The sequence below is a fragment of the Vigna unguiculata genome, chromosome 6 (assembly GCF_004118075.2).
Source record: "Vigna unguiculata cultivar IT97K-499-35 chromosome 6, ASM411807v1, whole genome shotgun sequence".
Lineage (NCBI taxonomy): Eukaryota > Viridiplantae > Streptophyta > Magnoliopsida > Fabales > Fabaceae > Vigna > Vigna unguiculata.
Genome location: NC_040284.1, coordinates 21,141,757 through 21,168,418, shown reverse-complemented (window position 1 = coordinate 21,168,418; position 26,662 = coordinate 21,141,757). Strand labels below are relative to the sequence as shown.

Sequence of the window (26,662 nt, the reverse complement as noted above, 5' to 3'; positions counted from 1 at the left end):
TGCCATATATTGGCACCCCATTATAAGGAAAGAACTAATTTTTAAAAATAATTATGTCAGTATTTTAATTATATTAAATGTTATATAATACTTACTTAAAAAAGTTATAATTAAAGTCACACTTACCCCAGTGGTTCAAAATGTAGAAATAAATTTAAACCACAAGTGCCCAAAAGTTAAACAATTTAGAAACTCGAGTCCCTGTGAACAGACCAGCCATCACAGAATTTTCTTGGATAGATACAAAGAATTATTTTAAAAGGGCATTTTGTGTACACATTTTTTAGAAGAAAAAAAAGAAGAAGAGAATCAACCTTTGAACTCTCTGTACCCTGTGTGTCTCACACCAGAAACACAAGGACAGTGCAATCTTGTTGTAGTCACAAACACTGAAACATATATATATTATATATATACACAGAAAAAAGCTTGTTTTCATGTCCATGGCTGGTACTGAGCAAGGTGAGAGATGCTCCTCCATCATCACCATACCCCTTTTGGAAGATGAAAGATTGCACCGAGTGAATGGCTCAGATGAAGTGTTGGATGCCAAAACTTGGGATCTGCACACATCTCATGAGGGTAACACCTCCTTTTTCAAGACCTGTTTCAATCTGATTAATGCCCTCTCAGGTAATTTGCATGCCCACTTTTTTCTTTCTGGTTTTCTTGCTTTCGCATGTATTAAAAAATCGTTCTTTTTCATCAAAGTTTGAATCTTGTTAGATTCAATTTGGTTGGTTTCAGAATCATTGTTACCATATCCATGATGACGATGATACATATGCACTCTCTCTTTCTTTCTTTCTTTCTTTTTCTTGAGTTTTGGTCCTTTTTGGTATCTTGCTTTTTCTTGAAGGATCGAAGATCTTATTGCTTGTTACATGAATGCCTTAAAAACTGATAATATTTGTGAGAGTTTTTCATGGTTATTTGTCTGAGAGTGAGGGAAAATGCATCTTTTTTCTGTCTAAAAACGTCTGAAGATTTTAGAGTTAATATTACTATTGCTGATTACAATTAAAGCTTAAGAATTCTCGTATAGTATAAAGAGGTGTGAAAGTTTTGATTTTGGAAGAAGTTCTTAATCTGGGAAAAAAAAATCATCAGATTCTGGGTTCGAAAGTTTTGCTTCTGTAACTACTTGACTATAATAAGGGTATGAATGTTATTGGGTAGGAGAAACTCCACTCTAAATAGACATTAAGAAAAAAAATCAAGAAATGATTATTTACATGAAATCTGCTTTTAGTTTTTGAACTTGACTTTTTCTTAAAGGATATAATTTTATTTAAAATAGATTTAAAATCTTTCTATGACGTGCTCTTTAAGTGTAAATTAATAAATATACATTTTAATGAACATATTAAAAGGCCTAAGTATTTGGCACTAAAGTATATTTATCTTGGTACAAAACATATTAAAAATCCCGTAATACACTACCTTATAAACAATATTTTGCTTATTTACTTAAATAGTTGTTAACTTATAAATTAAAATTTAATTTTAGTTTATTTTTTTAATCTAACGGATGAATTATAAATTAAAAAAATTAGTCTAAATTATTCAATAGGAAAGATTCAGACAGATTAAGTTAATCTGAATAATGTTATAAATTCTTATCCCTACTCATACATTATATATATGTATATATATTATTAAACATGATTTTTATCTGGATACACTGTTATATTTTAAATTTTTATATACTATTAATTAAATAATTAAATTTAATTTATGACTTTTAAAATAATTATTGTAAAAATTAAAATTATATGATGTATAATAATTTACGACTGAGAAAAGTGTAAATTTATCAGCGTATCTTAATAAGTGCTGTAAAAATGAATTAAAGGAAAATAATAATATTTATTACTCAAAACATAAAATATTTGTATATAGTAATACATTAATTAATAATAAAAAAATATTACAGAAGAATTAGAATAATTTTGTTTTATGATATATACCTACTCTGTTTTGACTTTTGTCCATACATGGAACGCATGTAGCTTTTCTTTGTGTTCTTTTAAGGATGTAGCACGGAATAAGCACTCACGTGACAGTGTTACAGATGTTTCAATGATACAGAAAATGCTATTTTCCATCATCACTAAAGTTTGAAGTATGCTGCAAAATGTGCAGTTACAAATCCAACCGTTAGAATTTTATGATATTTTAATTTTAGATATAAATTCACAATAAATTAAATGGATAGGATTTGTGAAGTTCCACTTGCAATTACAGACAATTAATTAAATACACTTATAATATAAATTTCTTTCTATATATGAATACATACTATAAACAATATTTATATGTGTATTATTATTGTTTTCTAAAATTAGATTCAGAAACTAATATATCAATTTTATCTCTTCGTGTGGGAACAAATTACCTTTCATGTTTAATTATAATAGTCTGATAATATAAATGATTTTTTGACCACTATAATAATTTTTATTTGATTAGTAGTGTAAAAACTATATTTATAATGTTTTCTTTAATAAATTAATTTAACATATACCTATTTTTTGGTACAAGAATTTACTTCAATGTGAATGTAATTTTTTTTATGCATTATCACGTGTTAATGAATTAAACAGTATCCTAAAATAATCAAATCCATTTAACTGTGTGTAAAACTTTACACAAGCATCAATGCTGATAAACTTTATCAACAGAGACTAAATTTGAAGAATTTAAGGATTATTGAAGCTTACATGACTATGATTTGTGGTGCTATGGTGTCAGGAGTTGGTATTATCTCCATGCCTTATGCACTGTCATCTGGGGGATGGTTAAGCATTTCACTACTATTTGTGATAGCCGTGGCTTGTTGTTACACTGGGATGTTGGTGAAAAGATGCATGGACATGGATCCTGATATCAGAACCTTCCCTGACATAGGTCAACGTGCATTTGGATACAAGGGGAGGTTGATGGTATCAATCGCCATGAATTCTGAGCTTTATCTTGTTGTAACAGGCTTTCTCATTTTAGAGGGTGACAACCTTAACAAATTAGTACCAAATATCCAAGTTAACCTTGCAGGGGTAACAATCGGTGGTGCAACAATTTTTACCATAGTTGCTGCTCTTGCTGTTCTTCCTAGTCTTCTGTTAGAGGATATGAGCATGCTCTCTTATGTGTCTGCAAGTGGGGCTTTGGCTTCTTCCATCTTCCTCCTCTCTCTGTTTTGGAATGGTACCATTGATGGCACTGGTTTTCATGCAAAGGGAAAACTCTTCAGATTCAGTGGAATACCTGCTGCTGCTAGCTTATATGCCTTCTGTTACAGTGCACATCCCATTCTTCCCACTCTCTACAATTCCATGAGAGACAAAACTCAGTTCTCCAGGGTAAGAACACAACAACTTTTGCTACTCTTGCACCATTTATATACTCTGTGAAATTTATCATACGTTAAGAAGTGAACTTTAAATCTAACTCAACTCACATAACAGTTTGAAAGATGAGATATGCACCTACTTATATATTATAAACTCGTCTTTCCTTTGATCGATGTGATCTTGGAAATTCAAGTATAAGTCTAAGTTTCATGTTTGGTAGAAATGAGATAAATATAAAGACCCATAAATCTGTTGTCTTAAGATTTTGTATTGAGGGCGGTGTCAATGCTTTATATGATTAGACTCAGGTCTTATTAGTGTTGTGTTTTGCTAGTAAACCTCCCCTCTAGACCTAACAAGATCTCCAACTGCTTCATTTTGATGATTTGACTCGCTATATAGTTAACAAGAGTTTGTGTTTCTCTGTATTTGCAGGTTCTGTCTACGTGCTTTTCAGTGTGCACTCTTGGTTATGCAGCAGCAGGTGTTTTGGGGTACCTAATGTTTGGACAAGAGGTTGAATCACAGGTGACTTTGAACCTTCCAACAAGCAAGTTCAGTTCACATGTGGCAATATTCACCACCTTGGTCAATCCTATAACAAAATATGCATTGATGCTTACCCCAGTCATAAATGCTGTGAAAAACAAGATTTCATGGCACTACAACAAAAGATTCACACACACACTTGTTAGCACCTCCATTCTCGTAAGCTCTCTAATTGTAGCTGTGGCCATACCCTTGTTTGGATATCTCATGTCACTGATTGGGGCATTGCTGAGTGTGTCAGCTTCAATTCTAGTGCCATCAGTGTGCTACTTGAAGATTTCAGGAGCTTACAAGACTTTTGGGTCTGAAATGATCATCAACTATTCGATAATAGTGTTGGGGGTTACTATTGCTTGTGTGGGTACTTACACATCTCTTGTAGATATAGTTCATAACTTGTAAGTGTTGGTGGATTCGATGGTTCATTTTGGAAAATAATTGAAGCTGTTATGTTTCTTTGTACTTGAGTGTGTAAAGATGTGCTTTTGTCAATACTTAGAAAACTTGTATCGACATTTTTTGTAAGGCATAATCTTTGTCGGATATATCTTCTTGTTATTTCAACATGTTTCAGAGATTATTCTGTTCTAGAGTGTGTTTTTCTGAATGAGGTACCAAGACGTTTTTGGCTTTATTTGTTTGTGTTGGAGATTCTACGATAAGCAAATTTACATTGTATGGTATGTATGGTGCAAACTTTATTTTATAAATTAATTTTATAGAATTAAATTACATTCAAATTTTACTTCATTTAAAAAAAATTGTGACATGTTATCCTTAATAGTTCGCTACAATAATCCGGTTAATTAATTTATAAAGTTTAGAATCGGTTTTAACAGGATGATATATAATAGTATTGATTACACCAAGAATAAACTCTTGCTATAATGTTAAAATTAAAATTACTTATTGTTGAAATCGATTTAATTGATGCTAACTCGTAATTTATAAATTAATTTATTTTTTAGTTAGAGTCCATTAAAGTGATTCTAATAAAAGCATACTTTTGATTTGCAAATAATTTTTCTCTTTTTGGTGCTTTGTAGCATTTTTTCCTACTGCTTTGTAGTATTTAATATCAAGCATTTTCTTGTTAGTCTTCTAATAGTAAGAGTTATTAAATTATCCTAAGAAAAACATTGATGTTGAAGTGTATAGTTCTTTTTATATAATATAAGATTATGAGAAATAGTTATTGAAACTTGATTCTCAATAAAGATTTTAGTGTCTTCCGTCTACTCAAAATTAAGATCATTCAATATTTTCCTAAGGCACAAGGCTTGATTGATAGTAAGAGTTGCAACAATAAACTCTCTTTCAATAATAAATAGATTTGGTGTTTCTTACTTTTTGAACTTCAAGAGAAAACTCCACGTCCAAGACTAAAGAAATATTCTGAGGTGCTTTCCATGTCATCAACGAACCTGCCTAGACACCGTTAAAAAACTCCAACAACTTGAAACTCTTGCTTTTCTTGAACTTAATGCCAAAATTAGTTGTAGCTTTGATGTATCTAATTAGTCTTCTTGCAGCCTTCAGGTGTGTCACTTGTACAATGCATGAACAAGATAAAAATACTTATAATAGTTAACATGTGTTGCATGTGACATAAATTGTCCCATGACAGAGGTCAAGTAGGTTGGGTCACAATTGGATCGTGACACTTGAGCTATTACACTCTTAAGTAAAAAGAGTTGCACCCTGACTAATAGCTATGGCTTTTAGTCTAGTGGTAAGCGCTTGATCCTAACAATTAGTATCAGAGCCAAGATCACGAGTTCAATTTTTGGTGGGCAATTGTTAAGGGGGAGATTTTTGTGGGTTGGTGGGCCAAGTCACAATTCAAGTGAGATTCATAGTAGGACAATTGCTGAGAGGTAGATTGTTGCATGTGGCATCAATTGTACCGTGACGGAGGCTAAGTGGGCCGGGTCACAAGACTAATGGCTATAATTTTTTGTCTAAAAGCGTTTGATCCTAACAATAATTTTGATCTTGTTATTGTTACATCAAATACCCAATCAAACTCCTGAAGTATGTCTCATTTACTCTTTGAATTCCACCTTCCTGGTTAAAGTTTTCCTTTATATTCACAGGATTAGTCATTGATTTGCACCCTTCCATACAAAACTTTTAAAAATTCGGGTACCAATTTGAGATTTTGATTCTAAAATGGGGACCAAAGGCATAACTACACCTATTTTTATTAAACAATTTAATAATATTAAGTTTATTTAAATTTTTATTTTACATTAAACTTTACTTATATTTTGTTTTAAAAATTTTAAAATATTTATTTTAACTTGTTACAAAATTGTTTTAAATAATTTATATACAAATGTTAGAGTTGGTTTAAAAATAACAATTTCATAAATTTAAATATAAAATTTTAAAACAATTTTGTTAAAAGTTAAATTAAATATATTTAAAATTTTAAAATAAATGGACTGAAATGTAATCAAAGTAACAAACATATGGACCAAATTGAGATTCGGACAATGACTTGACATGTGTCACCTTTACTGACTTGACACGTGGCACAATATTGACGTGACACGTCAAATGAATAATTTTCAAAAAAAAAAATTTAAAAAAATCAACAAAAATTAAAAAAAAAAATGAGGTGCTGACACGTGTCACATCTTAAACACCGTTACCACCATACTAACGAAATGGATTTAATTGTTACGCATTTTCAAAAATATGGACTTAATTGAGACTAAAAAAATCTTAAGATCTGATTAAGATTTTTGAACAAAAACGTAGACCAATAGAATATTTTAACCTATAGAAATAAGTTGTATTAGGTGTTCACAGGACAAGCATTTCATGCCTGACAAATTTTAGCACATCTTTTACGGAATATTTTTACATTTTATAGTTTTACAAATATTATATCTAAGAATGCTACTGTTTAGTATTTTATCATTTAAAAAAAATTAAATACATTAATTTAAAAATCTAAATAAGTTTTTACAAATATTTTCATTCTTGGTGAAAACCATTTATAAAATTATTTTAGAAATTATAAAATGTTAAACGTGAAAAAACTCACACACTCATGATCTTTTTGAATTCTGAGTTTTATCTAGTTGTAACATGTTTTATGATTGATTTAATTATTTGGATGATACTTATTTTTTGTAGAAGTGTGTCAATTTGGTATCTATGGTTAAAAAAGTGTCAATTGCGTTTCAACTTTTAAAAATTACCTCAATTAGGTCTTTTGAAAAAAAGAATTAATGTCGTTAATGGTGTGTGTCATTCTCTAGTTTTTTTTTAATTTTAATTTTTTTTACAAACTTTTTTGTTGTCACATATCAAGTTTCTGGTGTGACACGTGACAATGTCAGTGTCATGTGTGTGAAATTTTATTCTACTTATCTCAATTTTGTCCCCATATATATTTCATTGTTTCAATTTAGTTTCCACTTTTATGTCTTTGGTTCAATTTTTTTTAATAATTGAAGTATATTCTTTAATCTATTAGTTTTTATAAGATTGAAACTAATTAAGTATAAATATTTTTATAAAATTAAGTACTGATATTTACATTAATATTTTGTGGTAAAAAAATATTATACTAATAGAATAATATAGTCACCCACTTTTTTTCTCTTCAAAATAGAGTAATATTCACTACTAAAAAAATTCATATTTCCTGACAATTTTGTTTTGAAAATTTTTTCGTAGGAAATACCTACAAATTTTGTTGTGAAAAAAAATTTGCAAGATATTGCTACCAATTTTCTTGTAAAATATTTTGTATAAAACACTTTTCACAACAAATTTTGTAGGAAATACTTGCAAATTTTATAATTTTGTAGGAAATGATTATCCACGAAAGAATTACCGTCAATTAAAATTCTTAAAAAAAATGGCAGAAAAAAATCTCTTCCTGCAAATTTTTTTAACAAATTTACAAGAAAAATCCCATGTAATATGAGAATTTCTAGTAGTGATTGTCTTTTCCCAATTTCAGATCAAATTTATTATTTGTATAAATGTTATACTAATATTTTTTATTAAAAATTACTTTTTAACATATTACATTATTGTATATTATTAACCCATATTTTATTAATGTATTCGTTGACCACTAAATTTTAATATAAATATCAGTACTTAATTTTGTAAAAATATTTATTCTTAATTAATTTTAATTTTATAAAAAATAGATTATAAAAATATATTTCAATTATTAAAAAAATTAGGAAAAATATGAATCAAAGACACAGAAGTGAGGACTAAATTGAAATAATGATATATATATATATATATATATATATATATATATATATATATTTATATATATATAAAGACTAAATTGAAGTTAAGACAATGACATTTTGCACACCTGACATTGACACTGAGATTGTCATATATCAAGAATTGATACGTGACAACAAAATAACTTTACAAAAAAATAAAAATAAAAATAAAGTATCAGATAGTGATATATGATGCATTGTTAACCGTGTTATTCTTTTATAAAAGACACCTAATTTAGACTCGTTTTAAAAATAGGAATGCAAAGTGAGTATCATTAAATTATTAAACATTTCTTATTCCATGTTCCATGCATTGGGATCTATTAAAATATAATGGTTAGGGCATTCACTTTTTATTACATGGAACGACTTAATAAATTTTGATATTAATCTTAGAGCACAATCTTCAAACTGTATTAGTTAGGAAATTAATTAAGGTTTCTCAAGCTGCATAATCAGAGGCAGATGTTAGAAGGGGCAGCGGGGTCACGGCCCCCTCCCCAAATTTTTTGAATTATTTTTATTTTATTTATATTTTAAATTTTTTTAATTATATAAATTTTAAAATTTTTAAATTGTATGTATCTTTTTAAATTAAGTTAATATTATATTAAAAATTAATAAAAATTAAATTAAACATTTTTAATTTATTTTATAAAATAAAATAACAAAATAATAAAATATAAAATTAAATATATAAAAAAATAAAATTATTAAGATATTTTTTATTTTTTGAGTTTTTCGTATATTATATTAATCTCTCATGCTTATTTATTTTCTTTTGTTATTAAAAAAAAGTTAGATAAAAATTCATTATTTTCTTTATATTTTTTCATATCTTCTCTTCCATTCATAAATAAATAAAAATAGGTAACTTTCTCTTGTATCTAGTGAAATATTTATTTAACATTTAGCACTATTTTTTATCTCATGACCTTTTAGTATATTTATTTTTTATTAATATAGGAGAAGAAGCAATATATTATTTTATTTTTCATAGCCGATTTTTAATTTTAACTTGATTATCATAGTTTTTTTTAGTAATTATGTCTCAACTTTTGATTAGATTATGATAAATTATTTTCTATTCTTAAACTTATTTTCTAAATAGGTATATTGATGAAAAATAAAAGAATAAATTTATTTTTTAAAATTGATAGAAAAACTGTCGGTGAAGATAAAAATATGATAATATGATTTCTCATCGCATAACAATGAAATGAAAGCTTGTGAAGACTTTTTTGAATCAAATGCACGTTAATAAAATGAAAGATGAATATTTTGTAGATAATTTGGTTATTTACATCGAAAAAAGTTAATTGAAAAATTTAATTATGGTTCAATTACCATGAGTTCAAAAATATGAAAAAAAAGATAAACATTCCTTTATATATGTTTAATTTCTTTGATAGTTATAGATATACTAGATTATGTATTCATTTTAATTGAATTAGTCACAATAATACTAAATATATAAATTTTGAGTATATTATTTTGACTCCTAAAAAATTTTGGTGAAGATCCACCATTGTGCATAATAGTGTTCTTTGTTAAAAATAAGGTTAAATTATTCTTTTGGTCATTCTATTTGTTAAGTAATATCAGTTTGGTCCTCAATTTTGTTGTTGTCTCAATTTGGTCATCATTTTCTTAAAAATGATTCAATTTAGTCCTTACCGTTAATTTGACCAGACGCTGTTAAAGTCAACGTCACATGTCAATTTATGATTTTTTTGAATTTTTGAATTTTTTTATTTTTTACACATGTCACTTTACAGTTGTGTCACGTGTCAAAATGATTCAATTTGGTTCCTATATTTGTTTTTAGTTTCAATTTAATCTCAATTTTTGTAAAAATGAAACAATATTATCCCTCCTTAAATTTACTCTAATGTACTTTTTTTATAAATCTTATGATGATATTCTAACTAAAATTAACGTTTTATTAAATATTTCTAAAAATATTTTAAATTAATTTTAAATCCTATACAAAACATTAAACTTTTGTTTTGTTTTAAACTTAAAATTTAGTCTAAACTTATATGTAAATTTATATAATATGACACATTTGACGTCTTTATATACGAAGATTAAACTAATATTCCTTAACATGTAGAAGATGGAAAAAAAATTAAGATTAAAACAAATACGAAAGAAACTGATATTAGCATCACAATAATTTGATGTGATGGAAATATATATAAATATAATAATGCATTGTCCCAAAGATGAATGAAGAAGAGATGGAAGCACTTGAAGTTGGGTATAGAGTTAGATAGCTTAGCGTGACGGTGACGCATTCAGAACAGGTTGCATGCCGTTTTCTGCTAAAACAAAGACCCTGTCTTGTCCATTCGCTGATAAAGGTTACGAACCTAGCTCCACTAAGCTCATCAACATAAACACTAATTAATTAATTAATTACTAAATTAAGTAATTAAACCATTCACCGATAAACTTTCATCACGTCATTACTAAATTTTGTTAATTAAGAAATAAATTTTTAATCTAATTCAATTTTACAAAATTAATTTATAATTTATAATGTGAAATTTATATTTTATTTATATATTATAAAATTGTCTACTTTGTAATTAATGTAAAATTTTAACAAAATTCAAATACAATAAAAAAAAATAACTATAGCAAATATTATCGATCTCATCTTTATGTAATGGTATATATTTCTGTTTTCTCTGCCTTTTGTTTATAAAGTCAACTTTTAATTAGGTATACTTTAGAGAGAGAAGAGAACATTTTTAAATTTAATCTAGTAAACATAAAATGCATTAACTAATTTAATCAATTATTTTTCTTATATTTGGGTCAGACGATTATTTTCAAATCTAGAAACATATAAAATATGGTCTATTTAATGTTGCCTGGGAACGGCTTGTTCAACATAACAGACTTAATCTTTATTGCTATAATTGGCATCACCACCTTCATTTAGGTTAATTAGTGCTTAATTACTCAAAGTTAATTTACAGGGTGGAGCATCAATTTCTTGGTAATTCTGATGTCGTTGTGAAGCTGGCTTTCGGCATTAAAGAAAGTTGAATTGTTATTATGTCCTATGGTTTGCAGCAAAACATTAAAGAATATTCATTAATTAAAAAGCTAGTGTGTACTGAATAAGTTTGCTAAAATATTTTAAGATAACTAATGTCGTTTGAGTGCCAAAAACATTTTTTTTTTTATGAAAAAGAGAAAAAAATATAAAACTGAAAGAGGAGAAGAAAACTTTTAACCATTTATTGTTTATTACAAATTTGTAGATTCATAAAATCTCAACTATTCTCTCAATTAAATGCTCAATTTTTTTTCCGGGTAACAGTATCTTCTAATATTTGAAGAACAATATGCAGAAAGAGAGCAACAATGGATGATGTTCATCGTTTTGTGGTGTCACATTCAGAGAAGATTGGATTTCGTTCTCCTTATTCTTATTGTTCCTTTTTTTAATGGAATGTTACACTCACGCACCCAACCCCAACATCTTGCTCTTACTTGTTTTTCACTCCATCAATATCTTTTGCCCCAATTCTCCATGTTCCACTCGTGGATGTTAGGGAAAAGATTTTGATAATTAGGCACAAATTAACATCTAACTACTCTTTTTGATTAAAGAAAAGTCATTCACAACTATAATCTACACATTTTTCTAGCAGAAATTTCATCATCGATAAAAAAAATAAGACAATTTCATATTATATAAGGGTTAGAAATTTAAGTGTGAGTCTAAGTCTCACATTGACTAGAAATGAGAAAATAGAACACTGTATAAGGATAAAGATACATAAACCCATTGTTTAAGGTTTTGAGTTGAGAATAATGTCAATATCTTATGTGGTTGAACTCAAGTCTCATTTATGTTTGTCTCTCCTGCAAAATCACCTATTTAACTACATTTTTAGTTTCTCTACAAAATTTTATAAAGTTGAAGAAAACATATGGAAGAAGGATTCACATGATACATATGTGAATTATGGACTTCTACAAATATCTCCCACTCACATTTCAAAAATTAGATAAGAAGTTAACCATCACTCTAAAAGTTAGGCTTATACATCTATACAAATTTTCAAAATCATTCACGTATGAGTGACGTATAAGCAGTCAATTCTCGTACGTAGAATTTTTCGTATATGTGCATGATTAACTATATAATTGTTAGAAAAGTGGGACTTGGTTTAAGGGAAAAAGGCAAACGAGAAAAACCGCGTGAGATTAAAATTTTAGCAAAAGTCAAATGCTAATATATAATATATGGACTTATTTTATCTTTAGCTTAATAATGATTCGGTATAGCTTTTAAAACTTCAAAAATAGCATATAAACATGAATATTTTTATCAGTTTGAATCTGTAAATCTATATTTCTTTTGTGCTGTTTTTTATAGAGTTATTTTGAGATTAAATAAGTTTGGTTTTACACTAATAAGTTCGTATTTATAAGTTTAAGTCCATTAGAAATGAAAGTAAAATATTGTATAAAAAGATAAAAGATTTTTTTCTTATAAAAAAAAAGAACTTATGTTAACCATAATATTATTTCATAAACAGAAGACATTACAAATTAAGTAATAATTTAATAAAAATAATTTAAAACTTAAAACATTTAACATGACGATTAAAATATAAATGATTAGTCAACAACGATAATGTAAAATCACTTTTCCAATTACGAGTTGACTCAAACAATAATGTGAGCAATCTTTCTTAACATTTGTTATTTTTATATTTATCTTTCTGTGTATTTTACGTATCATACATGACTTATCATATTTATCACTTTTCTTTCTCTTCTTAAGGGTGTTTATGTTGTTAAAAAAATATATCTCTCCACCTCTCTCTATATATTAATCCACAATAATTTGATTTTTTATTCCTATGTTTTAAATAGACGTCTTCCTATTTTAAATTATCTACACTTTTTTTGTCTATTTTTAATTTTGTTCTCCTTTTTATTTTTATTTCAATCAATTAAACTAGTTTTTAATAATTATTTAAAGAAGTATATTAAGTTTGGAGTTGAATTAATCAAAATAAATATAAAAAACAAACATGTGGAAAAACTAAACTTTTTAAAATAGGAAATCAAGTGTTTTTATTTAAAATGAAATATTGTTCTTAATAGTTTACAAATTTATTTTATTTTGTGATTTGAAAACTTTAAATTCACATTAGTTGTTTTTTACTAATTATATATTTAAATGTTTTAATTATTAAATCATTTACGCATGTATCTATTGTGTGGAGGAAAAAAAAGAAAAGAAAGTGATAACATAGGGAATTATACATAACCATATTTCACTATTAAAAAAAAATTCATATTTTCTGCCAATTTTGTTTTGAATTTTTTTTAAGAAGTACCTATAAATTTTGTTATAAAAAAAAATTTGCAAGAAATTGCTAATGATATTTTTTGCAAAATATTTTTGTATAAAACATTTTTTGCAACAAATTTTGTAAGAAATATTTGCGAATTTTATAATTTTATAAGAAATAATTACTCACAAAGAAATTATCTACCAATTAAAATTCTTTGAAAAAATAGCAGGAAAAAGTCTTTTCTTACAATTTTTTTTAACAAATTTGCAAGAAAATTCTCATGTAATATGAGAATTTTTAGTAGTATTTTATTAGAACAAAAGAATTAATGTATTTTTATAAAAATAAAACCAAATAAAAAAAATAATTACATTATAAATTGAAAATACCAATTAATTTTAAATAATTAATGCATTTAAATGTCACATTAACTAAGTTAAATGCATTTATAAAAATAAAAAAAAATAAATATAGGAGCAACACGTGAGTTTGTGTAGGAAGTGATGGTAAAGGTTGAGAATATATATAGTTGTATAAATAGAATAGATGCGTTTACGACTTCTCCAACTCAATGCACCAAACGGTGAACAAATCCACGTTCTACTTGTTCACCGCAAAAGCCAAACGCTGATTCGTAAACATAAGAAGCCGTTTTATCGGACTCTGTCTGTCCATTTTCATCATTTCGTTAACATTCTTGCGTCGGTGACGCTGTGTTTGCTTCTCCATAGTTTCAGAAGATCATATACCAATTGATTGTTTCAGATATGGAAGAACGGTGGAGATTCATCACTTGGTTGAAGCTACTACGCGTGCTTCTGGCGCTGCTCTCTCTGCTATTCACCTTCACCATGGAACCTGTTCGGTGTTCCACTCTCAACTCAGAAGGTGACTCCAAATCTCAATGCACTATCGCTCTAATCATTATACTAATGTTGTTTCTTAAGGTTGTTGCATGTTTTTTGTTTTTTTTCTAATTTTGTTGTTTCCTAGATTCATGAGATGGGTTTTGGATTATACGTTTTTTTAGGTTAAATCCTTTAAATTTAAATGAAGAAATCATTAGAATATAAGCTCTAAATATTTTCAAATAGATTATGTATTCTATATATTAAAAGATACTAAAAATTAAGTTGATTATGAATAAATGTAAATATAATGATTTCTCTTTTAAGTGTTTCTTTAAGGTCAAATTATATTTTTTGCCTGTTTTTTTTTCATATTAAAACGTTAATTTGAGGTGATGTGACATATGACTAACTTGATTAAGAGAAATATTTCAATAATAGATAAATTGAAGTTTCTTTTTTGGAACTTTTGAGATTAAATTTAAAACATGAAAAACCGAAATTGTTGTTAGCCTTAAGTAGCCTATTTTAAGTTTAAAAAAAAAAATATTTTTGATAATTGACTCAAGTAAGATTAAGATTAATAAGACTTAGTTTTATTAATTTTACACATCCTAGAAAATTTTAATTTGGATTGGTTTTATTAGAAGTAACAAAAACGGCTTTCAAATTAATATTGTACTTTTGAAGAAATTATGGAAAAACACAGTGATATAGGTGAACATGTGTGCAGGGTTGGCACTGCAAAAGATGAAGGAGAAAGTGGTGAGAGATCCATTGGGAAGTTCATGGAGTTGGAATAGAGAAGTGGTTGATCACTGTTCCTGGTTTGGAATAGAATGCTCCCATGGCAGAGTTGTATCCTTGTATGCAACCTCTTAACTTTTCACATCTTCCAAACTCTATTCATCTGCAAGATTTATCAACAGATAATTACTTTTTTCAGGAGTTTTTGTTATTGTTCTCTAGCTCTATTCATTAGAGGATAATGAAAAGCTTTTTCAAGAATCAACTTAATTGAATTTAAATTTTAGAAAATTACTTAACTTTTTTTTTATAGTATTTTCTAAGAACATGAATGCTATAGTAATTTAATCCTATATTTGATGTTCATGGAATATTTTCGTTGATGACGTTTATAGTAGTCAAGGATCTTATAGTGTCTCTTAGAAAGAGGATATTATTGGTTAGGTTAATGTATACAATTAAGTGTTGTCTTTATTTTTGAGATATATGAAACACATCTAAAAATGGATGTTAGAAGTATTAGTTGTTATATTTTTAAAAAGTAATAATATATATACACGTTGATTTCGTCTATATCTATCACATACTTGTTTTTTCTTTCTATTTCCTTTTTTCTATTACATCATATATAACTTGTAACCTCATCATTTTTATTATTTCTCTAAATTTATTTTAGGTATTAATACAACTTTTTGTGTTAAGAAATCATTTTTCATTTATCCACGATGAAATCACTTCGTAAAACACTTTTTTTTATAAGATAAATAAAGAATGAAAATTTGTGAAAATAAAAATAATATAATAAACTATGAGAGAATTAAAAGGTGATAAAATAGAATATGAAAAAAAAATCTTATTTTTTAGAATTAAAAATTTTAAACAATTAAAATATTCTCATAAAAATTTTCAATTTATTTTGTTTATTCTAAAAAAATCAATTATTCTCTTACCATTCTCCATTTAAATAGAAAGATAAAGTTTTTTCATTGAAATATATATTTGATGATCTAGAATCAATGGACCACGTTAAATACGTCAAAGAGTAAATGATAGAAAAATAGAAAAATAGGAGTCAATGTAATTTTCCCTCTGATACTTTACGATGTGTGTCTTAACTTTTGCATAGATGACCTCCATTTGATATGGTACACTTGTGAAGAGTTATTCATCTCGCAGGAACTTGAAAGATCTGTGTTTTTGCTTTTGAACTTTGCTTTTTCCTTTTCCTTACATAGCTTCTATACACAGCATAGATTTTATATATGACTGTTTTCTTTTCTTGCAAGTCTAATATAGTGATGCTTGGGTGTCATCATCATCATCATCATCATGAACTGTTGGGTACTTGATGCATCAGATTATGTTTAAAATTGCCTGCTTGTGACAGGCACATTGGTGAACATGGAGATACATCATCCATAAGGAAACTTCTCCAAGCAGCAAATGGTGTTGATGATGACAAAGAAACTCTTTCACCATCACCATCACCTTCACCTTTTCCCTCCACATTATCACCACTTTCAGAGCCTTTTTCACCATCACAGAGTCTCTCAGATTCTCCAGAATTATCGCCTTCACCTTCTCCATCTCTCTCCGGTTTCTTTTCTCTCTTTCACCCTCACCTTCACCTGTGCCAGCACCAACTCCACACACATCACCTCCACCAAATCCACCTACGCTTCTGTCCACACCACCACACTCCAATTGGGTTTCAATGCCTTCTCCTGCTTCATCTGCAAACACTTCAAACACAAACCAACACGCTGTCATTATATGGTCCACACTTGGCGGCTTCTCCTTCATTTTGGTGTCACTCGTTGTTTTTCTTTGCTTCAGAAGCAACAAGGTTGTCACTGTAAAACCTTGGGCCACAGGGTTGAGTGGCCAGCTTCAGAAAGCCTTTTTAACAGGTAACCGCTGCTCTTTCCATCCTTTACAAGCACTTTGTTATTTGAAATGGCGTACTCATTGAGCATGTATTGATTCAGGTGTTCCTAGTCTGAAAAGAACAGAACTTGAAGTAGCTTGTGAGTATTTCAGCAACATTATTGGTTCACTGCCTGATGGGACTGTTTATAAGGGGACTCTCTCCAGTGGAGTTGAGATAGCTGTAGTATCCTCTGCAGTGACTTCATCCCATAACTGGTCCAAAAATCTGGAAACTCAATTCCGAAAGAAGGTATGCATGCAGGAAACAAAGGTAGAAAATGTGCTACATTTGCCTGGTTTTAGTTCTGAACCTCTTCTTTTTCATGATTCCAGATAGCAATGTTGTCAAGAGTTAACCACAAAAATTTTGTGAATCTAATTGGATATTGTGAAGAGAATAAGCCATTCACAAGGATGATGGTTTTTGAGTATGCTCCAAATGGAACTCTATTTGAGCATCTACACAGTGAGTGCTGTTTTGTTCAAAATTTACTTGCATGGTTATATAAACGAGCATGTGCCTTAAAGAATCATTGCAATTAGAATTGTATTGATAGCATTCGTTCATGTCTTGCAGTTCGAGAAGCAGAAAGACTAGACTGGGGAATGAGAATAAGGATAGCTATGGGAATAGCTTATTGTCTGGAGCACATGCATGAGCTGACACCACCCATTGCCTATAGAAACATACTATCTTCCTCTGTATATCTGACTGAAGATTATGCTGCTAAATTATCAGACTTTAGTTTCTGGACTGACATAGTCTCTACAAAGAAGGGTTCTGAATCTGCACAGCTCTTAGAAACAGCTCCAGAATATGTCAAGGCCAATGTTTACAGCTTTGGAGTACTATTGTTTGAATTGATTACAGGAAGAATTCCCTTCGCAGTGGAGAATGGTTTATTTGAAGATTGGGCAGCAGAATATATAAAGGGACAACCCTTGAGAGACATGGTGGATTCAAACCTGAACTCTTTGCAAGCAAATGAAATCGAGAAATGGGAAGAAGTGATTAACATCTGTGTAGATCCTGATCCAGAAAAAAGACCAACCATGAGGGAGGTTACTTCTAAGTTGAAGGAAATCACCACCATAGGACCTGACGGAGCAACTCCAAAAGCATCACCTCTTTGGTGGGCAGAAATAGAAATTATGTCCCCTGACTTAAGTTCAGACGTGAATCCATAACTCAAAATGAAAACTATGTCTTTCAGGGATAATAATCTGAACAACAACTCTGAATTTGGAGTTTGATGCCATTTTTTAATTTTTATTTTCGCAGTTATGTTTTAGATTCTTGTTCTTTTGAAGCTAACTGAAGTAGGATGAACAGAAGAAACAACTTTTGTCTCAGTAGAACAATTTGATTTTGTAGCTAGTTAAGGAATGAATTTGTTTTTATGCTTGTATAGATGAATTTTGCTTCTCTTTAGTGTGAAAAAGGCTGGTACAAGAGAACTATGTTAGTCTATAATGCGAAAGAAACAAGTCTCATTTTTTTGTCATATGAAGACAAATTCAAAACTTCAAGGAGTTGCTTTTCTCTAAAGTATTATCCTTGGAAGGTAGAAGGATAAGAAAAAGATTATCTCATCTTTTCCATTGGGTATTCTTAGTGTACCTGATGTACTAAGTACTATAGACCATGAATAACAACAAACCGAGAAGAAGATGGTTGCAATGGAACCTTTTAGAGTACACTCTCCCATTTGGTCTGTCAATTTCTTTCAAAACGAACACGTGAATTTCTAGTTGCAAGGTGATTATTTGTTCTTTCTTCCTTATTTAAGAAAAAGGCAGGAAACAAGTGGACTGAAGCTCTTTATAACTCTGTAACTGTACAAGAGGATGCTTAAATAGTGAGACAAATTCTATAAATATGGCTCACAGAGATACATATCAAATCAATGCATTTACTATTCTGAAATTCCTGTGATTTACACCTGAATCATCCTCCCTATTCGATAATATAACACATAATAACTTAGTGTCACTTGTCCATCTTTTTCTCCATCCATTCAAAATGTATCGGTTCTTGCTTTTGTTTCCACAATCCATACCATCCGTTCCTTTCTATCTTTATTGTAAGATGATTGTTCCGAGATTTCTGATGGTAAATATCAGTCATTTGGAAATTCTCCATTCCCCATCAGTTGTGTAATAAGACCTGCACATTTTATCTTTCTGATGTTCATACACTCAAAGATTAGAAGTTCAACTTTCGTATCCTTCGATATAGATCAAGTGTGCCTGCATGGTTTGGGTCTAAGCAAAGAGAAGCCTGACAATCTTGTAGAGCAGATGATAGGTCCCCCATTGACTCATAAAATGCTGCTCTTAGGTGAAGCATTTGCATATCAGGTTTGAATTTGATGGCCTTGGTGAGTTCTTCTACAGCTTCAGTTTCTTTTTGCTCATCCATCATCACTGGTCATACATTTGAGAAGTTTAAAAAATGGTAGAAATAGAAGAAACTGATATCCAAATTTCTTAAGTAGTACTCTAACTACAGATAATAAAATTGAATGTGCAATAAGAGAAAGTACCTGCTGCTCTGTATCTATATGGATAGGTTCTTAAAGGATCAAGTTGAGTTGCAACATCAAGATCAACCTTTGCCATCTCGCGGTCACAGTATTCTGATCTTTTCTCATATGCTGAGGCATTGCTCTCTGCCTTCTCAATTAGCCTGGTCATCTCATCATATGCAGCTTTTCTTTGATTTTTCTGATGATAAACGCGTGCTAGACCTTGATGAGCTCTTGTGTGCCTAATTGCAAGTGCATTCTTGTAGCATTCTTTTGCAAGCTCAAGCTTACCACAATCCACATAAATACTCCCCAAGTTATTCCATGCCTGCAAAATATTGCACAAGACAATCAAATAACTGCACAACACTCACTTCACTTGCAACAGAGATAGTGTTAGTATAACAGATCACTGACTTGTCCTTTGCGAAGACCGTCTGAAGGACATTTAAGTGCTTCTTTTAGAAGCTGAATAACAAAGGAAGAAGATTCAGGATCCAGAGTTGTATCTGCCATCACATATGCTTTTAGAAAAAAAGCTTCAAATGATCGCTGAATTGCAATGGATCTGTCAGCTCTCGCCAAAGCTTCTTCGCGATAGCCAGTGTCATATAGGATCCATCCTTCATAAATTAGCCTCTCTTGCATTGAGCTAGAGTGGTTTCTGGCCAACCGCAAGCTGTGCATTGCAGCCTTTTGACAGTTTAATCTGTGAATTTCATACATGTGAGGATTCTCTTGTCATTACAAAATATAACTAACTTGACTTCTAAAAATGGCTACATTGTAACAAAAATATGGACACTCGCAATCAGTGGGGGATCTAAGACCCTAAGTCAGTGGAAACAAGTCAAGTGGTTTATTTGTACACTCTCACTATACACAGGTCTATTATAGAGCAGTGACCAACAAATTCAAATATATAAGATTAAGGGGACAAAATAACTTTTTTCATATACGTAGTAATAATTTTAAAAAAACTAAGGAGTGCATCTGCACACCGTAATGTATACGTAGGTCCGTTCCATATCATACACTAGTCCTAAGGATCCTTGACAAGTTGACAATAATAAACACAATTGAAACTTATAGAGATATTTCTGGTTCAGTTATGCATGTACTAACCTCAATAGGAGTAGAGACTGACGAAACTCTAGAAGGCTCTTACCAGGCTCATTCTCTAGCATCTGATGTATAATAGCCAAAGAACCAATATCATCTACACAAGACCATTGCTGGTATAGCTGCATCCAGCAATCAGCCTGACTCTTCTGCTGAACTCCACGGTTTACGAGTTGGAGCAAGTATTCTCCTTTGATCTTCCCATGTGAAGTTACATAATTCGGTTCAATGGTTAGCATTGCCCGAATATCTCTCATGGCACTGTCATAATCCTCAAGTGCAACATTCAACCACGCTCTCAATTCTAAGCAATCAGGGGAGAGTTTAAATCCAATAAACCTATTTAGCTCTGCAATCCCTTCCTCTATATGCTTCTCCTCCACCTTTGCTAGTGCTCTATATTTGTATGGAAATGAAAGGGAAGGATCCAATTCAGTTGCAACATCTAAGTCAAAACTCTTCTCCTTTCCCATATTGTATAGTGCACGCTCTTGATACATCCACCCAGCTGGTTTATGCTCAAATATGAGAGAACTGATTAACTTATAGGCTGAATATGGTTGACCCTGCTTGTACTTAGTTCTGGCCACCCCAGCCAATGAATAAACATGACCCTCCTGAACTGCTACCTCAAAACAGTTCTGAGCCTCTTTGTATTCTTTCCTTTCAACCAACACACACCCCAATTGGTGGAATGCGATGGCTGTCTGCCATTTTTCTGTGGCACACTCTCCCATTCTCTCCAGCAACATCAATGTTGTTTTAGACACCATGCTTTCCTCCATAGCCACTTGACTCAGGAAGTAGTATAACAAGAAAGAGGCACACCCCACACTGGCTAACCTTTCTTGTGCCTCACAGCTGCACAGTATTTTTGCCACCTTTGGATTATGCAGAGAATTTGGAAGCTCCCTGAGAAACACTTGTAAGCAAGCCACTACAAGAAGGGTGGCTCTCTCTTCCAATCCATACTCAATAAGCATCAATGCATCTTCAACATTCACCACAATTGAAGCCAAATGGGCATCACAGGCAGAACTCATCTCCTCACAACAAAATCTATTGGCAAAGGACAGAAGCTCCAAAACTGTCATTGGGCAGAAAAGGTCCAATCTTTTGGTCCTGCTGTAGAACTCCACAGCCCTCATTCCCTTTGGACATATCCCATTTCCCGAGAAATCAATCTTGCTCATTTTGGACTCAGCAAAGCCACCATAGAGCATAGCATTAAAAGGGTATGAAAGAGCAGCAATTCTGCACCTGACACAACTGATTTCTTCACTCCCAACACAAAACAGAATATCACTTTCCTCATCTGACTCACACACACCCTCAGTACAGGTTTCCTTAATTAGCTCTTGTTGACACTGGCAGTGATCATTAACCGAACAGGGGCGAAATCCGGGTTCCAAATTCTTCTTTGGACACTCAAGAACATAACCACCACAATCCATTGAACACAGACCAACAAGCTCATCATCCCTCCTCTCAAACCTCAACCATGCAGACAACACAGCCTTGGAGAGCACATCCTCAGCATTTTGGCATGCTGTCCTGAGACATCTTCTAAGTATTTTCTGATCACCAAGGCCGCGCAAAAGAGACCACTGTTCCACACACATTACGGCTTTGTTGGACTGTGAACAAAACTCCATGCGCTGATAGAACTCTGATAAGGTCTCTACAAGATTGATGGGCTTAAAGTAAGGTTCCAGGGATGGTTCAATGGTGTCGGTGGAAGGGAGGTGAAGAGGGATCAGGTTTGCAAATACTGAGGTTGAGTTGTTGTTGGTGCTGGATTTGGTTTTTGACCATGATGGTATTAAGCTTCGGTTCCTGTTAAGGTTGTTCCGAGGTTTGGTCTTGCTGCTATTACCACATATTGTTTCCGAGCCTTTGTTGCCATTGCCACCGTTTGTTTCAGATGAAGTAGAACTGAGAGCATGAACTTGAATGCTCTTGAAACGCTCGGTAAGCTTGAGCCCACGCATCTCTGATCAATTACAGGCTCTTTGGTTTCAAGTTTCAACCCCTTTATCTCAAGTTCAGAACTTTGAATAAACACAAACACGTGGTGTGATCCTTTGAGTGAAGGAACTTCATTTTGCTATTTTGTAATTTTTTTTTTTTGCAGGCTCTGAGCAACATAGATAGAAAAAGAGAGATGAGTTAGAAGGTTGCAGGGGCTACAAGGTTTTAGGCAACAAGAAGAAAGGGAATGGTATTTGTTGAAGAGCAATGGCCTAAACTGAATTTGGCATCTCCTTTTTTTCTAAAAAGGAGTGGAATTTTCTAGCTTTGGATAATGTATGTTTTTAGAATCAGAATAGGACTCAACACATCAACACACAATGAATGAATGAATGAATGAGAAGGTTGGTGTGTTTATGGTGTAAATAAACAAAGTTAGCAACTAGTAGTTAAACCAGTGCCATTAACTGACTCCATTTGTGACTTCACAAACACAAAGAGAGAGAGAGAGAAAGAGAATCACACAATTACAGATCCTAGAGAAGAACCACTCCAATTTGGGACAACAGCATGCAAATCTGGTCAACTGGTTCCATGATCATTTTTCCTTTTCTTTTCTTTTTGCTGTATTAAAAAAGTAGAACACAGAGTCACAGATTATTTATTTATTCCACCACCAAAGTGAATCCTACCTTAATCATGAACAGATTTCTTCTTTATTACCTCCGCACCTTTATCTTAATTTATCATTATTGTTCAAATATTCGGATTGAGATGGAATTGCATGCCAAGCAAAGTGCATAATAAGGTGGAGTGAGTTGTGTAACCAATCCAATTATTATTTTTATGTTAAGTGGTCTTATCAACACCAAACATGCATTCACACTTTAAAATACCCCTCTCTCCTCTTCAAAAGATAATTGTAGCAATAATAATAATAATAGAAAAAAATTGAAATTTCACATACCCTACCCTTTGTCTAATTTTGTTGGAAATAATTCAAATGTGAGTTAAAGTTATTACGATTTTATTTTTAAAAGGCGTCTTGAGAAGAGGGAGATAGAAATATATAAATTTCGCTTGATTTCAATTCTTAAACGATATAAAATTTATTGAGTGTACCAGAATACCTATATAATCCATAAAAAAAAAAAAAAAAAACCCATGAAATCTACTATGAATTCTTTTGTTTATATTGGTTGAATGTCAAATTCATGTCCTTCTGGGACCTCAATATTCTATTATATATTCTTTGTACAACATATGATCCAATTACGATGTATAACATAAAATATTATGTGTTGGAAAATAATTAAAAAGGTCCACTACATCTCGACGGCACATGAATTTGGAGGATATGATTGGCCACGTCTAAATAAATTAAGAGGTAAAAAACATCAAATCTGAAGACCAAATTATTGATGGTAGATTTAGGAACAGCATTTGCAAAATATTTATTTAGGTTTGAACAATTATGCATGATGGTTGTTTGGCATAGAGATTGTAGCAATAATTGGATGTATATGATGCATGTACAAAAGAATAATATCTGCACGTCAACACAAGTAGGAGTATATATATTTACTGATTTGAAGAGAACAAAATCACAAGAAAAAGTATCACACACCACTAGAATCACCATGTGACACAACTCAACCATGTTCTTCTCCAGTGTTGCCCCCACAAAGCAAATTGTGGAAAATGACTCAATTGCCTTTTATAAAAAGTTGTACTAAAAAAAAGTCTCAATATCACACTCCCTCATGCATTTTATTGTATTCAATGATTCTTCAACACAGTTAAGCTACTCTATATATAATTAAATGATAAATAATTAAAATAAAACAAAAATAATCAAATATATATCATCGTTAGAAGTAAACTTTTAAACCTAATTTAATCTTACAAAATCGATCTATAAGATAAAAATTGTACTCATTTATATATTATAAATTGACCTTATCTCTAATCAATATAGGATTTATCATTATATCTATTTTGTTCGGTATGCAAAGCATATCGATCATTTTATCTTTTCACAGATAAAAAGAAAAAAAAAACAGTTCATATTTATGAAAAGAAAAGCTGAAGTGAATATCTTTCCATAAGAAACGATTCCTCAAATCTATGCAAATCTGGAGAGTTGCTATTTCCTGTGTGGCACAGAACTCTTGGTCAATACTTTCTGAGAGTATCTTCGCTTTTGACACAACTTGGAAAATTCATGATTATGTGTGTTCAGATTACAAAAGTAAAGGGTTAAAGAAAAGAGGCTAAGCATGCACCTAGGATTAACTCACATGAAAATTTTATCATAAAACAATTGGAGCAAGTTTTATCATTTATATATCACGTCATTTCTAATCTACGGTTGATAAACAGCTTCCTCTCTACGATTGTTATTTGCTGTTATTTGTCAGATATTTATTAAAATATATTTATTTAAAAATAAAAAGTGACATGATATACCTAATAAATAACAAATTGTTAAAATTCTAATATCACGTTAAAAAGTTAATTTTAAACTTAACCGAACATTACAAAACTGATTTATAATATATATATATATATTGACACGGTAATTTTGTTGCGGGAAACTAATTTTTTTTAACATAAGAGAGTCGTGAATAATTAATTTCTTTTAGCATGTAGAGAAAAAGTTACTTTCATCATTACTTTATTTTCTTAATTTTCTTATCATGTATGTATTTTTCACCATCCATTCTATTTATATAAGAAAAAAAACTGAATCAATCTTTCTTATTTTTATAAGTAAAAATGTTGGTGAAGGTACGTAGCATTTGCTTAGGTGAGGTGACTGACATAGTGTGCAGAGATCTAAAAAGTGGTATAAATCTATATATTTGTTTGTGTTGTGTTGTTTTGCGAAGAAAATTAAGAGCTACTACATGATCACGTGATGATAAACAAGTGGACTCGTAATGCAATGAGATTGTATTTATAGTTTCTTGGTTTGAACATGAATCAACTTTCAATTCATTAATTTCATCACACTTTTGATGTGTCAGTTTTTGCTTCTCAGTAGTAATGGCATCAAGAGATATTTATTGCTTTTCACTTATTCAGTACTGTGTTCAGTAGAAGGGAAAGAGATATATGCATAGAAAATTGTAAGGTAAAAAAGAAAAATAAATTATATTATGAATCTCACTTTTTCATTTTTATCTTTTATTTTTAACGTAATTTAATGTAGATAATTGATCTTTTAAAAAAAATATAATGATACATCAATTAATAATTTATACTAAATCACGTAAAAAAAATTAAGAATCATAATATATTTTGTTTTATAAAAAAATAACATAATTAATAATAAAATAAGATAAATATATTTTTCATCTTTGTATTATTTTTAAACTAAATTATAAAGTATTTAATCTCTATGAGGGTGATATAAAATATTTTCTTGAATAAAGAAATATTTTTCATGCAACAAACCAAATTTTACAATGAATTATATAATATAAACTCTATATGTTATTTATTGGAGAGGATGCTCTATATTTTGATAAAGTATAAAGAATAAAAAATATATTTAATTTTATAAAAATAATACAAATTCTTATTACTTTAAAAACCTTAAAATAATATTAACACATGAATTTTATTTTTTTTTTGTAGTTATATTTCTTTCAAAAGAAATTAAGAATTGTGGTAGTACACTTTTTTAATTTATTTCACTTTCATTCCTGGATAATGCTTCTTATATAAATTTTCTCATTAGTCTCATCTCTTTTCCTGATTTTTTTCACTGTTCTGCTTTTGCAGCAGAGATATTCAGAAGTTAGATTTATGATTGATGATCATAAAATTTGAGAATAAAAGAATAATATTATATATATTTTTTCAGGAGAAGTACCACATGTGAAATACTTCAATCATTATCCCAAACCCTGCCTTTTAAAATATATTTTGATTGTACCCTATTACTGGAACTTCAATTATAATTAAACTAAATTTAAAAGACTAAAAGAAACTAAATGTGAATAT

At 30.1% G+C, this 26,662-nt stretch overlaps 3 protein-coding genes across 5 annotated transcripts; 2 read left to right on the top strand and 1 right to left on the bottom strand.

The window, feature by feature from the left end:
- The first annotated feature begins 234 nt into the window (after positions 1–234).
- LOC114188255 (amino acid transporter AVT1I-like) lies at positions 235–4,492 on the top strand. The gene is made up of 3 exons (XM_028076830.1): positions 235–633; positions 2,755–3,362; positions 3,789–4,492. The coding sequence occupies exons 1-3, from the start codon at positions 438–440 to the stop codon at positions 4,302–4,304; spliced, it is 1,320 nt and encodes a 439-aa protein (XP_027932631.1). The 5' UTR covers positions 235–437; the 3' UTR covers positions 4,305–4,492.
- Positions 4,493–14,070: 9,578 nt separating this feature from the next.
- LOC114188256 (probable inactive receptor-like protein kinase At3g56050) lies at positions 14,071–18,443 on the top strand. 3 transcript variants are annotated; one of them, XM_028076833.1, is made up of 7 exons: positions 14,071–14,171; positions 14,272–14,394; positions 15,088–15,220; positions 16,489–17,011; positions 17,090–17,280; positions 17,364–17,496; positions 17,608–18,443. In XM_028076833.1, the coding sequence occupies exons 4-7, from the start codon at positions 16,816–16,818 to the stop codon at positions 18,216–18,218; spliced, it is 1,131 nt and encodes a 376-aa protein (XP_027932634.1). In that variant the 5' UTR covers positions 14,071–14,171; positions 14,272–14,394; positions 15,088–15,220; positions 16,489–16,815; the 3' UTR covers positions 18,219–18,443. The 3 variants fall into 3 exon arrangements, with proteins under 3 accessions (XP_027932634.1, XP_027932633.1, XP_027932632.1); XM_028076832.1 differs by having other exon boundaries at positions 14,071–14,394; positions 15,088–15,212; positions 16,228–17,011; XM_028076831.1 differs by having other exon boundaries at positions 14,071–14,394.
- Positions 18,444–18,814: 371 nt separating this feature from the next.
- LOC114188253 (ethylene-overproduction protein 1) lies at positions 18,815–23,429 on the bottom strand. The gene is made up of 4 exons (XM_028076828.1): positions 20,684–23,429; positions 19,976–20,267; positions 19,577–19,886; positions 18,815–19,457 (listed from the first exon to the last, which is right to left on the bottom strand). Exons 1-4 carry the CDS (start codon positions 22,669–22,671, stop codon positions 19,237–19,239), a joined length of 2,811 nt encoding a protein of 936 aa, XP_027932629.1. The 5' UTR covers positions 22,672–23,429; the 3' UTR covers positions 18,815–19,236.
- Positions 23,430–26,662: the final 3,233 nt, after the last annotated feature.

Excerpts from the sequence above, each read along its gene's own strand:
- LOC114188256 (XM_028076833.1), top strand. The coding sequence starts at position 16,816 with ATGCCTTCTCCTGCTTCATCTGCAAACACTTCAAACACAAACCAACAC. Across the intron at positions 17,012-17,089 it reads TCAGAAAGCCTTTTTAACAG|GTGTTCCTAGTCTGAAAAGA; the intron begins GTAACCGCTGCT and ends GTATTGATTCAG. Across the intron at positions 17,281-17,363 it reads AAACTCAATTCCGAAAGAAG|ATAGCAATGTTGTCAAGAGT; the intron begins GTATGCATGCAG and ends TCATGATTCCAG.
- LOC114188253 (XM_028076828.1), bottom strand. The coding sequence starts at position 22,671 with ATGCGTGGGCTCAAGCTTACCGAGCGTTTCAAGAGCATTCAAGTTCAT. Across the intron at positions 20,268-20,683 it reads CAGTCTCTACTCCTATTGAG|ATTAAACTGTCAAAAGGCTG; the intron begins GTTAGTACATGC and ends TGAAATTCACAG. Across the intron at positions 19,887-19,975 it reads ACGGTCTTCGCAAAGGACAA|GCATGGAATAACTTGGGGAG; the intron begins GTCAGTGATCTG and ends AATATTTTGCAG.
- LOC114188255 (XM_028076830.1), top strand. The coding sequence starts at position 438 with ATGTCCATGGCTGGTACTGAGCAAGGTGAGAGATGCTCCTCCATCATC. Across the intron at positions 634-2,754 it reads TCTGATTAATGCCCTCTCAG|GAGTTGGTATTATCTCCATG; the intron begins GTAATTTGCATG and ends CTATGGTGTCAG. Across the intron at positions 3,363-3,788 it reads ACAAAACTCAGTTCTCCAGG|GTTCTGTCTACGTGCTTTTC; the intron begins GTAAGAACACAA and ends CTGTATTTGCAG.